Source organism: Prosopis cineraria, unplaced genomic scaffold (assembly GCF_029017545.1).
Source record: "Prosopis cineraria cultivar Desert tree isolate PC_DT_omini unplaced genomic scaffold, ASM2901754v1 PC2, whole genome shotgun sequence".
Lineage (NCBI taxonomy): Eukaryota > Viridiplantae > Streptophyta > Magnoliopsida > Fabales > Fabaceae > Prosopis > Prosopis cineraria.
Window position 1 is genome coordinate 40,838,595 of NW_026555333.1, and position 15,250 is coordinate 40,853,844.

Here is a 15,250-nt window from a genome sequence, read left to right on the forward strand (position 1 = left end):
TAATAAAAAAATTAACTTTTTCAAAACAAAATATTTGTAAAAATTATAGAAAATTTGATTTAACATTTTTGATTAAAAAATTAATTTAATACTATATTCACATTTTTATTAATTTTTTATAGAAATTTTATATGTATAAAAAATATTTAGAAGATATGATTTAATAATATAAATTTTGAGTTATAAAAATTATGTACTCCTTCTATTTAAAAATATAAGATATTTTTAATTGAGTCTCACTCTTCAATAAAGTAGTTATCTACTTTTCAATTGACATTATCTTTTTATATTTACCCCTATTAGACACCTTATAATAAATATGAAGTCATTATCAATAAGGCTCTTTTAAAAAAAAGTAATGATTAAATCTCAAAAGGCTAAACATACTTTATATTTTTTAATATCTAACTTCTCAAAAAATGCCTTACATTTTTTAATGGAGGGAGTAATTAATTATAAAGTTATTATAATATTTTAATAAAAAATATAAACATTTTTAATTTTATTTTTTAAAATAAAAATTCAAGAATTTTAGCTTTAAGTGATTAAGAAATATAATAGTTCAAATTATAAAGGCTTGATTAAAATAAAATAAATTATATAAGTCTATTCAAAATTAAGAGAAATGATAAGAATTTTCTAATCAATTTTTCTTAAAAATAAAAAAAATAAAATATCAAGTATTTGAGCTTAGTCTAAATCCAATTTGGCTTGCCTCAAATTGTTTTAGGCCTGTTTGGTGGTTATAAAAAAATTCAATTTCCTGAAACCTAATCTTAGAGTTTGTTTGATTTCTATGTTTTTAAAATTTTTTTGTTTTTAAAAATAAAAATTTATTTTGATAAAATATTTGGAATTTAATTTTTTTTAAATTTTTTATTTTTAAAAACTGTTTTCATTTTTTTTAAATTATTAAAAATTACCAATGATTATCATAAGTCACCACTGTTAATAATCAATAATCATTACTATTCATTGATTTTTTAATTTTAAAACTGATTTGAAATTAATACAACCAACTATATTTTTTATTTTATTTTAAAAAAAAATTAAAAATTATATTACAAAATATTTGTTAAGAAATGAAAATAAAAATCAAACATTTTGAAGTTGTTCTTATTCAATCGAATTACAGAAAAAAAAAAAGATAAAGTAACTTTTAATCCCTTATTTTAGGGTTCTATTGATTTGATCCCTTAATTTTAATTTTTATTACTTTAATCCTTAATATTTTATAAATTTATCTAAATAATCCTTTATCTATAAAAGAAATTAATACCGTTGAACTATGCTGATATATGACTAACAGAAAATAGATATGGCAGCCATGCAGATTAACATGAGAAGTAAAGTAAGTGTGTTGCCCAGGATTAAAAAAAAAAAAACATTTTTAGGATAATTAAAAAAGAGTAAATGCTGCATCGCATGGTGGGCAAAGATGAAGAAGAGCAACTGCACAAACACTTCATCTTCGCCGTCATCGGTCTTCACTGGTGACTCATCTGCTCCAGCCTCCGTCCATCTTTACATTCTCATTTTGGATAACTGATTGTCGCTTTTCATTGGTGACTCGCCTGCTCCAGCCTCTATCTGTCTTGGCGTGCTTGTTTTGGGTAAGTGACTCTTCCCGCCATCACTCTTCATCGGTGACTTGTCTTCTCCACACAATATTTAGCTTCATCCTTGAATTTGATTCTTTCTCACTATTTCGCTCTTCACTGTATTGTTTGATTTGATTCCTAAAGCAGAGACGGGCTATAATAATAAGTCGTGGGGTATTTGCAAGCTGCGTCTGCCCTTGTGTTTGATTTCTGGATTCTAATTGGGTTCTTCTTGCTTCCGCAATAGCCTGAGCTATTTGCTTTTTTTTAGAGGTTTAGAAGAAAAGTTCAAATAAATGGAGTTAAGTACGGTTCTTCAATCATGTTGTTCTCTCCAATTAAGGTTTCCTATAACCATTCGACCATCATCGTCAAGAAGTCCGCCTCAGATCGCTTGCTTGAAGTTTAGTAATAAAGGCAAGTGGCTACTTTTTTACCAATTCAAGTGTTTAACTTCTTAAAGCGTTTTTTTTTTTTTTTGGGTTCTTTAAGCCGTTAACTTGGAGTAAAATTGGCAAGTCCTATAATTGATAGCTGATATTGAATTCCAGGCTGTAATTTATTGGGTAAACAGGCAAGATGGCTGCAGTCATCCCCTACTAATGCTGATGTTGGTGACAAAAGTGCAGTGCGACATGATTTTGTTTGTCAAGGTTTATCATCTTCTCATACTTCTGAAGCTGCTTCAGTTCATGATGAACCTAAAAAAAGTAGTGAGGAAAGGGATGATGGTGATAGTGATGGTGCTCGGTGCTTGGATGACAGTCGAATGGTTAGAGTTTGTGACAAGCTTATTGATGTTTTCATCGTTGACAAGCCAACTCCAACTGATTGGAGAAGGTTGTTAGCTTTCAGCAAGGAATGGAACAATATTAGGCCCCATTTTTTTGCACGTTGTCAAGATAGAGCTGATGATGAGAAAGATCCAGTGATGAAGCAGAAGTTGCTTCGACTTGGAAGGAAGCTTAAAGAGGTTTGTCATAGAATTCTGCGTTCTCACTCTCTCAACTCAATATGACTTGTTTTGTTGTGTATCTGAATATGATTGTAATGACTAATGAGATTATAAGTCAGCTTAAATACTACAATGTTAATCTTCCGTTTTCTTTCCATTTTGCTTGAATGTGAAATAGATTGTTGTTCATGTATTTCACAGTGCAAGTTTATCGTTTGCTTCATTAGTTGGACAAGGAGATAATTGTAAATAACTTAATATGGTTTTTCTTGGCTTCTTTGATATTTTATGTATCAAGTATTGTGCCAAGAATCTAATATTTGAGTGCTGTTACATTCCATTTATTCATTACGTTCCTTTTGCAGATTGATGAAGATGTACAGAGGCACAATGAACTTCTTCAAGTGATCAGAGAATCGTCAACAGAAATTACAGAAATTATCTCCCGTCGTCGTAAAGACTTCACAAAAGAATTTTTTGTACACCTTCACACTGTAGCAGAATCCTATTATGACAACCCAAAAGAGCAAAATGGTGAGACTTACATACTTACATGCTTCTAATGTGAGTCAACGTTGCTTCTTCTAACATCTAGGTTTAAGTTCTAATATCCATATATCACTTGGTTGGCTTGCGTGGGAAATTATCCAACCTCACCCGAGTGTCAAAATTATCCATATACCAGATAGTGGTGCTATTTTGTGCTCAGATAAAACTTTGGTGAAAAATCACATCCATTGAAACTAAGATGTTAAATTTTTGGGAGAGTGAATAGCACAGCTGTAGCTTAAGTTTAATATGACCATAATTTAGGGTTCATGAAGATATATTATTACCCAGGTTATCCTGGGTGGAATTTTGATTTCTCCATTTATGAGTGTGCAAGAAAAACCAGAGTCTTGATGATTGTGGTGACATCCAACACTTCTGTGCAGTACTCCTAGTGAGAATATCAATTTTAATATTTGATGCCCTTTAGATTCATGCATATTGTAGGTATTTGTTTCATATTATTTTCCTTGTTCATTGTGTGACTAGAGTTGGCAAAGCTTGCGAACGCTTGCTTGGCCGCGGTGCAAGCGTATGATGCGGCAACTGATAGCATGGAAGCATTAAATGCTGCAGAGTTGAAATTCCAGGATATCATTAATTCTCCTTCTCTGGATGCTGCCTGCAAAAAGATAGACACTCTTGCTGAGAAAAAAGAACTAGATTCAGCATTGGTATTGATGATCACAAAAGCTTGGTCAGCTGCAAAGGAGTCAAATATGATGAAAGATGAGGTAATTGACTTGAGCAATTGCTGTTTCGTTCTATGTGCTGTATCTTGCATTATAAGCACAGGCTACAAATTTTTGGAAGATTATGACAACTATAATCCAGTCCTTAGTTTTCTTATTCTTAATATTTTTCTTATCAGGAGGTCCTCTAGACTCTATTTTTTGGTTCTTCATCCAAACAATACTTATTTTTGTAAAATTTCTTGAGTGAACATTTTTGTAGATGTAATCATTGTTCCACTAACTAATTTTACCAAAAAAATCCTCAAACTATTTTTTCCTCAAAGGTAACTCCTCTAAATTTACCAGATGAGCATTTTATTGTCTCCTTTTGATCTTGGCAGAATAAATTTTCGCCTGCTTCAGGGTAGTCTTTTGTTTTATTTTGTTTTCCCCCTTCTTTCAATCAGTGGTAAAATAAATATGCCATAATCTGTGAACAGTGAAAATAAAGGTCTAACCTACTATTCACCATCTACTTATAGATTAAAATAAATATGCTAGATATGAAGTTTTAAAATCTTTTATTCCATGTGTGAAATAAAGTTGATTGAAACCTTTTATTTAAGATATACATCCTAATAACTGTTAAGATGTAATTTTTCCACATTATTATGTACGTTTTAAAATCTTGCAGGTAAAAGATGTACTCTATCATTTATACAAGACCGCAGTTGGTAATCTTCAGAGACTGGTGCCGAAGGAGATTCGAATTATCAAGCATGTTATTAGAATTGAAGATCCTGAAGAGCTAATGTGTGCCCTCAGAGATGCATTTACCCCTGGAGAAGAACTTGAAGGAACTGATGAGGATACCTTATACACGTATGTATTTTGAATCTAGTAACATGGAATTTTTCTGTAATATAATGCAATCACAAGTTCACAACTTTATGGCATCACTTGTTTTCACTTTATATAGGACTCCTGAGAAGCTTCATACCTGGATAAAAGTTGTGGTAGATGCTTATAATTTGAGTGGAGAAGGAACCCTTATAAGGGAAGCCAGGGATCTGTTGAATCCGAAGGTCATCCAGAAATTGGAGGAGCTGAAGAAGGTAGTGGAAGGCAATTTTATGTGAACAAACCCTTAAGTAGACTTTCCTTAGAGCCCAAAAATTTTCTGTGAATCAAGAGATTTCTGATGTCCATGAACTGCAATACAAACCTTGTTTGGGATTGCATGGTTGCTAGGAAGTGTCTGAAATCTTGTTACTTTTTAGTGACAGAAAAGTTTTAGATTTAGAGTCTGCCAAATTAGGAAACAGGCTAGATAAGTTAATATAATTATGATTTCTTTTATTATTTCAACATGTTTTTGAAAGTCACATTGGGTCCCGATTAATTTGGATCAAGATAAACTGTGGGAGGATAAGGAGGTGACAGGTCAGTAGGATCTCTGTGGGGTAAAGTTTCCAAACTTGATGTATTTTACTGACCGAAGTATTCCTGTAGAGTATATTTTGGTGTTGAATTACGATGTTACGTTGATATTATTTTATTTTTTTATTTAATAACTACACTAGTTTGTTTCTTTCAAGGTTTGGTCAAGTTATAATTGACATGTCTCAAATATTTATGAGGGAGAAAATCTCCCTTCAGGAAGATGTGGAGGAGCCGAAGAAAAATAATATTGTCCTGCAATCCATCGCTTCTCTGGGCTTTGGATGATTATGTCTTATGCTGAATGGAGACGTCTGATTGATAGAGTTGTTTACAGAAAATTAAAAATTGGGTTGTGGTAAGAAATGGAAAATTTAAAGCTTTTTTTGGCTTGAGTACTCACATAGACATCTACAAGGAGAGTATAAAAAGGCTGCAAATTATTTTCAATTTGAGAAATCATGAAAAACTAAGGTTTTTTGTGTGTGTGTGTGTGTTAACCTTAGTTTCCTAACACGACACTCAAGTTTGAGAACTTGCTCAGGTTCTAATTCTAACTATAGATAAGTTTCATTCTCTCCCATCTACTTTAGCAGTAATATGTTTTAAGAATTCAAATTAATCATTTGAAAAGGGCAGTGAAAATTTGGGAAGAAGCTCATGGCTAAGTAACATTGCACATGTTTACATACAAAAAGCAAAATTGTTTGTGATGTGATGCGTTAGACTAACAGTTTTTCGACTAGTGACAAGTTTTGAGGCCCAAGCTTCAAACAATTTTTTTCCAAAGACGAAAGCTTCAAAAACTCATTCTTTTTTTTTGGGTTAAATAAAAAATTCATATTCAGGTTAATGCCTTTTGGATTGATCATTGTAATATTTTTTTTTTTTTGGATAAATGAATGTGGTTTTTCTATTTTTTGTCCACTTGGGGCGGTAAAAAAACTCACGATGCAAATTGACAAATATAAGTATTTCCTGATATGCCAGACTCTTCCACAAGTAGGAGTGAAAACTACGTCTAAAGATTTAGATGTTAAAATTTTGAATCAATGATAAAACAATATAATTAACTTTAAGAATTAAAATGACTACTAAATTGTGTTATTTTGGAAAAGTCATTTCAAAATTATTTGTGCAACTTTCCTAAAATCTGATGATAACTTATTTTTCCTCTTTTTTGAATATACTAATAAGTGTCGAGGGGTTTAAAAATAACTTTGATATTTGAAAATAAGCATGATTTTCAAGATCGGCCAATAGAAATTTCTCAAAGATCAAAATCTTTATATGTAATTTTGCATTAAAAGAATTCATCAAAGTAATATCAAAAATGTACAAGATTGACTTTTCATATGGTAATATAAGATAAACCAGGTCTGCTGTACATATAGAGAGGGAGGGAGGGATGTATAATAGAGCAAGGGAAAAGACGAAATTAAAATATACATTAATTCGTTCTTGGAGAATGATGGCATATCTTGGAATGTATACAGCTTGCAACTGAGAAACCATGCACTATCTGGTTCAACCAAAATATGTTGCTCATCCAAAATAAAGTATTTCAGCTTCTTGATTCTTGCACAACAAATCCAGTCAAGAGTATTGCCTAGTGTACACTGTACAGGGAGGAAGTCAGAATCATAACTGGCCTTGAAAAACAAATTGCTAATTAGACTCCAAAAATGAATAACAAACATGCTGAATGAACACCAGATGACTTACCTTTAATATGACGCAGCAACATAAGATCGTTGAATTCCTTCATAACCAATCACCTGCATCATCAATTATAACAATAGCAACCACACACCTTATTCCACTAGATGTTGTCTGCTATATAAATTCCATGACGCCATTATACTTTGCATTATCAATTATGAACTAAAGAAATTATTTTTTCCCCTTTATGATCTCATAGTTTTTTTTTTTTTTTTAGAGGAGGGTGAGGCAAATGGAGGCTGTTTCTAACATCTTATATAGCTTGTCGTTTGAACATCGTCGGATCCTCTTCATCCCTCAATACACGTAATATGTTGGGTGCTATACATCTGATATGAATCCACTTGATTCATAGAGTTCAATTCAAGTATATTAAAGCTCCTGTTTAAGAATGCAGATAATGAGAAGATAAAGGCTCTATATCGCACTCTATGTCTCCACAGGTGGTAAGAACTGTCGCAAGGATATAATCATCCACCTCAAAACCTTCTGCTTGCATTCTATACATGAGCTTCAAAGCCTCTCTACAGAGTCCATTCCTTGCATAGCCCATGATCATGGCTTTCCAAGAAACCAAATTTCTTTCTGGCATGCTATCAAAAATTTGAAAAGCCTCCGAAATGTATCCACATTTTGCATACATATAGATTAAAGCACTGCTGACAAATACATTGCGCATGGCAGGGGTCTTGCTTGCGTAAGAGTGAATCAATTTTCCTTGATTTAGAGCTTCTAACTTTGCACATGCTTTCAGAGCTGATGAATGAGTAAAGGAATTAGGCGACACACCTTCCTTCATCATTTCCTTTAGGAACTCAAGGGCCTCGGACTCATGCCCTAACCGAGCACATCCAGAAATAATGGCGGTCCACGAGACAACATCTCTGAAAGGCATATGTTGGAGCACCTGAATTGCCTGAGAGTATTCTTTACATTTAGAGTAGAGCCATACCAAAGTACTCCCTATGTACATATTAGAGTGGATATTACTCCTGATTATCTGTCCGTGAACTTCTCTTCCAATTAGCAAATTCTTGATTGAGCCACAGGCCACCAAGACACTAACAATAGTCATTTTGTTAATATATATTCTTCGCCTCTTCATTGACCGAAATAAACTTATGGCCTCTTCACCAAATCCATTTCGAGCACATCCTGATATAATGGATGTCCAAGTAGCTGTATTTCTGATCCTCATTCTATCAAAAACTTGCTTAGAATCTACAATTTCCCCACATTTTGCATACATATCAACTAAGGAAGTCCCTATGAATACATCATTCTTACAAATTTTCTTCACTGAAGCACAATGTAGTTGTCTCCCCATTTTTAATGCTTTTTTATCTCCACAAGCCTTCAGTGCACTACATACAGTATATTCATTAGGAATGAACCCATTGCCTAGCATTTGCGATAATACTGAAAAGGCTTCATGCCCTAACCCTTGCTGGGAACAAGCAGTGATCATAGTTGTCCAACACACCACATCGCGTTCCACCATCCGGTCAAAAATAAGAAATGCACTTGACATGTCACCACATTTTGCATAAAAATGAATAACTGAATTATCAACAATTAAGTTCTTCCATTTGCCTTTCAAAATACTAGCATGTATTTGTTTACCCAGCTGTAAATCTAGTTTCTTACCACACAAATTCATGAGGCAGACAAACATCTTATTGTTTGCTTGAACCCCATGATTGATTGATTCACGAAACAACTCCAAAGCTTCATCATCCATGTTATGATTCAAATACCCATTAATTATAGCAGTCCAGGTAACTGTATTTCTTCTGGACATTCCATCGAATACTTTGCGAGCCAGAGCTAACTTCCCCAATCTCAAATAGGAACACATTAAATTGTTATCAACATAAGTAACAGATTCTGTTAAACATTTTAACAAGACTGTGTGAACCCTCCCAACTTCTTCCATGTTAACACACAACCGAAGCCATCGAGCAACCAAACTTGGATTTAAGCATTGATTTTTTTCAGCCAGATTTTCCATCTTCCTGGAAGCATCATGAAAAGGATAATTGATAATATCCTGAAATTCAGATTCTGCAGCATCTGATGCTTCAATGCATTCACTTGCAGCATCATGAGCTTGGACAATCGACAAGCAAGTGCTCCTAGGTTTTGCCAGATCTTGTCTCAAAAAAGTCAAACGCAAGTTAATGGCAACATAATATGAAATTAAATAAATAAGCAGGTATGAGCTTCCCAATTAAATTTACTCATTTCTTAAAAGATGACATGCATCGCATGATTGATGATTCCTGCTGTCAAGACTGGGGGGGCAAAAATGCTAAGGCCAACAAACAGACCTCTACCCAGCACAATATATTGATGAACTCTTATCTAAATTAATCATCAGTTCCGAAATACTTTCTTGCTGTTACCAATATTACATTATAAGTGCAATAAATCTCATTGAAAGAAGAACAGTTAACAGATATGGTGAATTGACTTTAGGTCAAGGTTTGGTGACTACCCAGCTAAGCCAACGGGATGATACATTTTTGTCTAACCATGGAATGTAAATATTTAAAGTTATACAAATTTGTGATACATTTATTTCTTTGTTTCGAGAGTGTTCACTAATTTTGCACTCTTATAATCCAAAAAAGGGCTACAAGCCAAACGACTTCTAAAGATTGAGCAAATTTAAGTTGAAAAGTACTTAGCTTACCTTTGGTGCTAAAATCCAAAGAAGCAACTCGAACTGTATTGCTTATTGATGCAGCGAGGGAATAAGAAATATCTCCATAAACTTTGATCGTTGGAAACCTTGAAGGGATTGAGCAACATGATTGAATAACCACGGTAGATAACTCCATGAGTTTTAAATTTGCCCTATCAGGTTATGGGTTCACAAACGGCATGTGCAGAGAATCTAGACAACTAGCCTAGTAGCCTATGGCAAAGACAACATAGATTCATATGAGTGAGATAAAATGAATATAGAGATAGAAACGAGAACAAAACCCCCACCAAAATCAAACGCTTCACAAGATGAGTATTGAAAACGAAATATACGAAAAAACTTCAGCAGTAAATGAAATAGTAGGGATGAAAAGAACACGGTTGAAACTGTGCCAAGACGAATTTAATGGCTTTTAAGCGGTGGAAGTACCTGTGCTTGGGTGGCGATTCTGGTTCAATACATTCACAGAGAAAAGTCAAAATTCTTTCACTTGAGAGAAGGCATATCAAAGGAACCCTTCCCGGCAGGCGTTACCATTGTCTGCGCCTACTAATGAATACGACAATCATTTGGAGTGGGATGCAAAAACGGCGATGGAGAAATTCGAAGCTTCACCCTGAGACTGTCGGAGCTATGCAAGAGTGTGCGCGTGGAAGAGAATGGCGAGTCACTCTGTGACATTGATAGCTTTGCTTTTAGGGATTTAGTTCAACTAAGAATTTTGGAGGTTTGAACTTGCCGATTGTAATTCCATTTTTTTCGGAACACAAAGCTCTCTCCCTCCTTTGTTTCCACCACCAGAGGAGGAACGATACAATTTTACAGGGAAGACTCAAGAGTGCTTCAGAGTTGAGTGATCACGACACGAGAATGCGAACCACAAGTGCGAAGCTTCCCAGTTGAAAGGAAGAAGAAAAACCCCAGTCCGTCAGTTGAGAGTTGAGACTTGCCCAGAAACAATGTGGATAATATTCGCCGTTCCCTCCAAAAATCACCTTGTCCGTCTTGGACAAAGATTTTTTTAAAAAAAAAAAATTCATTATAAGATCATTAATATAATTCCTTTCCTAATAATGGTTGTGTAACATAGCAGGGAGTTTTTATTGAAAATTTGATAATAAACATAAAAGATAACACTAAATTTTTATGCAAAGTATCTTCTAACAATAATATAATTGTCGCCTATATATTTTGTTTGAAAAGAAAGGTGATTGCACAAAAAAATATTATAAAAAAAATTCTCAATTAGCCATAAACTATAAAGCATGTTGGTGGGAAAAAAAATAAAAAATGACAATAAATTCCTTTGAATTGCATAAATCACAATCTGGTCCATGGAAATGTTATAGTTTTATTGAAATTCTTAAAGACTTTTCTATTATAAATGAATTTATATAAATATTTAAATTACCTTTATAGCAATATCAAGAATTTAACATGTCTTATTATTGTATTGTTGTGAATAGAAGAAGAAAAATGTAATTATTTAAACAAAACTTATGATCATTTTATTTTTAACATGAGCAATTTGGTTATTTATATAAATTCATTAATGATAAAAAAATTTAAAAATTTTAATAAAATTATGATATTTTGATAAATCAAATTATCACTTATATTATTCAAAAGGGTCACTTATATTATTCAAAAGGAGTTATTGTCATTTCCCAAAAAAAAAAATTCTAACAACATGTCTTCAACTCTTTATTACATCTACAATTTGTAAGTTTTAATAAGGGAGGATACAAGTTAAGTCTTGAAATGTCACACTCCAAATTGCTGAAGTATGATCGGTTAAAATAAAAAAAACTCATATTACACAACTCTAAACCCTTAACACATCTAGAATATTAATTATAATTTTATCATACAATCATCATTTATACTAAACAATTATTAATAGGAATAAAATATTTAAGCTTGTTATAAAAATTTTGATAGAGTTTCTATTGTAAATTGGACTTTTCAAAATCTCAACAACTTGCCAAAAAAATATACAAGCAGCATTCGAAGTTCTACTCTAATACAATATATATGTACATACAAACCAAAATACTTTAAATAATGATTCTATCTATATAATTTATGGAGCGACTATAGAACAAAAACAAAATACTTAAGTATTTTACATTAATTCACAAGGAAACTAGAGCAACAAAATACTTCTTGTCTTAAGGAATCTCATGAGGTCTACTGTAGAGCAAGTCCGCTTCTATTATTTGAATACCAAACTTTTTTCCAGTAAATAATGTCTCCAAATAATGATAATAAATAAAAATGATAATCATAAACATATATAATAGGAATATTAATTTAAACAGTTACAAATAAAATTTTTTATTACAATCTAAAAGTTACATTTGATATTTAAATACTTGGTTACAATTAAAACTCGTATATTAATAATTATTTGAATGTATATTTTTAATTAATTTTTGAAAAAAATTGTCAGGACCTTTGTCATTAATTTAGTGTTCTGGTACCTAACTATCATTTTTTCTTTTAACAAATAATTAATATTATTAGTTATTAGTTTGTTATATTTTAAAGTTGTATTAATTAATGACACCCATAAAGTATGCGTACTTAATGTTATTGATATCTAATTTATTAATACTAGTAAAGGCTAGTTATTGGGAAAAATCATACCTCAGCCTCTAGTTTTTGTTACAATCCATATGTTTTAATTCTTGGGAGAATTACATTAAAATTTTATATAAAAAAATTAATTATTATAAGGTCGATTGACAATTAGACTAAAATAATTAATAACTGATTGTATTATCAATGACATTAATTTAATTATCAATGAACTTTATAGTAATTAATTTATTTACGTGCAGTTGTCAATGATTTTAATTTAATTATCAATAAACTTTATAATAATAATTTTTTTTAGAACCTGTATATAATTCTCCCATTCTTCTTTAAACTGTACACCACGTTTAGAAGCATTGACTCTTGGAGATTTAAAAATCGTTTTGAGGACGATGATGTAGCATAAATAAGCAGTTAGACAACAAACTAGATCCACATTGGCTGAAAACATGAAATGCAAAGTCAAATGCCCATTGAAGTAGAAGCGCATTTAAAAGAAGCTCTTCCCCATCATCCCATTGCAGATCGGCGGAGATTGAGGAATTGGAGAAGGAGAGAGTGTGGTGTCATCATGTAAAGAGGTTCACTCCAATGTTTTCAACCTAAATTGAACATCAAATCGTAAAGAACAATAAGTAATAATTTTTATGGTTCAACTAGTTAAACTAGCAGTCGAACCGGTAACATAAAAATTAAATAAAAAATAATATTTATATACATAAATAAATAAATAAAACATTAATTTGTTAATAATACTTGGGATCTCAAAGCCAAAAGCTAGATGCCTAGACCGCTAAAGTCGGAGGTAGAGGCATGTCAATATAAGCTCACAATCTTGAAGAAAATGCTGGAGTGGGAGGCACGCCATCATGTTAAGATTCACAAGCTTCCAATCTTAGTGCCAAAGGTTGGATTGCTAGAGTTGAAGGCAGATGTTGGAGGAGAAGTCAGAGATTGATCATAGACCATGGAGGAGAAATCAAATATTAGAAAAGAAAAAATAGAAGAGAATTAAAAATTAGAAAAGAAAAATTATAAATCCAAGTGACTTAATCTAAATTTTTTTTTTTTTAAACCGGGTTGGCCAGTTCCGAGTTCCAAGTTAAATTTAATTTTATGAAAACAGCTAGGTCCAATTCAACCCAAAAGATTAATTTGGTTTAATTGGTTGAATTAAACTGTTTTTTACCCTTTTGGTTTTCACAATATTGGTTCATTTGATTTGACTCATTTACGAGGTAGGAAGATGTCAGGGTTCGAGAGAATGATTGCTTCGATTTCACTTCATGGCTTTGCCTTTAATCCTCTTGGATTTTCTTTTGCCTTTAGTCGTCCAGCATAGTTGTTCTTTGTTGTTCGATTTCCTTTCACTGTAATACCTTTAAGCCTCTTTGATTTTAAGTTGTGCTGTGATTTGGTGATGAAAGAGGCCAGGTTTTGTATTTTTTTTTTTTTTTGTATTTGCTTAATGAACTAGCTTAGTGGCAGACTTTGGGGAAGATTAATCAATTGAAGGAAGAGAATGGCCGATACCTTGATGTGAAACAGAGAAGGGGGAGAGGGGAAGAGAGAGAAAGTGAGAGAGGAGGTAAGAAAAACAACAACTACGGCCTGTTTGGAAATCTATTCTGGAACAGTTTTTTGTTCTCCAGAATAAAAAAATAAAAAAATTCATTTGCTAACGTGTTTTTAAAAATTGTTTTAGAAAAAAAAATATTGTTTTGAAGAACAAAAAAATAAAAACAACTTTTAAGTGTTATGTGATTATTATTTTAGAGAACAAAAGAAAATGAAAAAAATACCTATTATTACTATTTTTTTGTTCTCAGAACATGTTCTACAAAAAACCAGTTCTCAAAATAATAAAATAAAAATAATTTCAAACAGCCTTTACAACTCTTGCCAAGGGTGAGCATAAGTTGGTTTGGTCGGATTGATCAACCAAACAACACTTAAAATTTAAACCAAATTAAATCAAATTAGATGATCAAGTCAAATTAGTATCGAATCAAATTTTAACGATTTGATTTCACTATATTTTTATCCACTGTACTTCATATATATATATATATATATATATATAAACTAATTAAAGCATCTATATATATAAAAGTGGGATTTGGACTATATGGACCTCCAACTGGACCTCCCTTTCCCGCTATAAACTATGGCCTGTATTCTTACAATGATAAAGGCATATTACACACACAAAAATATGTGCTTATAAATAAATTGCAAAGGACTAACAAATTTGAAAATACTTGGTAGGCATAAGTTTGATAAGACTATAATTATGCACTTTTTTTAGGGTTTCAAACATAACTTATAGATTTACCTTTTCAAAGTATTATAAATAAAATAAAATAAACTATATATACAATTATAAGTTTTTTTTGATCGATATACATACTTACATATATATATGATAATTCAATCAGTTCGGTGTATTTAATTTTAAAATTTGCAAACTAAATTAAATTGATAAATCAAAAATTTCTAAAATAAAAAACTGAGCAAATCAAATAGATCAAACTTGATTTGATTCCATTCAATTTTTAGTTTCGGTTTACTTTTACTAACTCTTATTATTCAATATTTAAATCTTTTTTTAATATAATTGAGAAACCCTGGGACAATTTATAACGTCTTAGAAATATTTAAATAAAATCTACAATAATCATAAGAAGATACTAATAAACAAAATCTAATTAATTCCTAAATAATCTAATAGATATTTTAAATATCCTTACTTAAATTATCATAATAAAATAATCCTAAATCACTAAAATAAAATTAATTCCTTCTCATCATATTCCATTATTTTTCTCTCACTTGAAGAAATCCCCTTTGGAGAGTTAAATTGGGGGCGCAGATGGTAGCAATTTGAATCCCTTAAATATCATTTTAGGATTCAATTTTCTAAAGGTGTGTATGAAAAAGTATTGATGAGGAGAAGACAATCCCTTAAATGATACTCAAATTTTTTGAGGGATTAGTCTCA

At 31.6% G+C, this 15,250-nt stretch overlaps 2 protein-coding genes across 5 annotated transcripts; one reads left to right on the forward strand and one right to left on the reverse strand.

Moving 5' to 3' along the window:
- The first annotated feature begins 1,422 nt into the window (after nt 1-1,422).
- LOC129303348 (uncharacterized protein At4g37920) lies at nt 1,423-5,376 on the forward strand. 4 transcript variants are annotated; one of them, XM_054942619.1, is made up of 7 exons: nt 1,423-1,613; nt 1,746-2,018; nt 2,153-2,574; nt 2,922-3,090; nt 3,595-3,839; nt 4,474-4,661; nt 4,759-5,376. In XM_054942619.1, the coding sequence occupies exons 2-7, from the start codon at nt 1,898-1,900 to the stop codon at nt 4,916-4,918; spliced, it is 1,305 nt and encodes a 434-aa protein (XP_054798594.1). In that variant the 5' UTR covers nt 1,423-1,613; nt 1,746-1,897; the 3' UTR covers nt 4,919-5,376. The 4 variants fall into 4 exon arrangements, with proteins under 4 accessions (XP_054798594.1, XP_054798597.1, XP_054798595.1 ...); XM_054942622.1 differs by having other exon boundaries at nt 2,231-2,574; XM_054942620.1 differs by having other exon boundaries at nt 1,749-2,018.
- Nucleotides 5,377-6,541: 1,165 nt separating this feature from the next.
- LOC129299736 (pentatricopeptide repeat-containing protein At4g18520, chloroplastic-like) lies at nt 6,542-10,590 on the reverse strand. The gene is made up of 4 exons (XM_054938205.1): nt 10,081-10,590; nt 9,637-9,861; nt 6,945-9,092; nt 6,542-6,838 (listed from the first exon to the last, which is right to left on the reverse strand). The coding sequence occupies exons 2-3, from the start codon at nt 9,782-9,784 to the stop codon at nt 7,327-7,329; spliced, it is 1,914 nt and encodes a 637-aa protein (XP_054794180.1). The 5' UTR covers nt 9,785-9,861; nt 10,081-10,590; the 3' UTR covers nt 6,542-6,838; nt 6,945-7,326.
- Between the last annotated feature and the right edge of the window lie 4,660 nt (nt 10,591-15,250).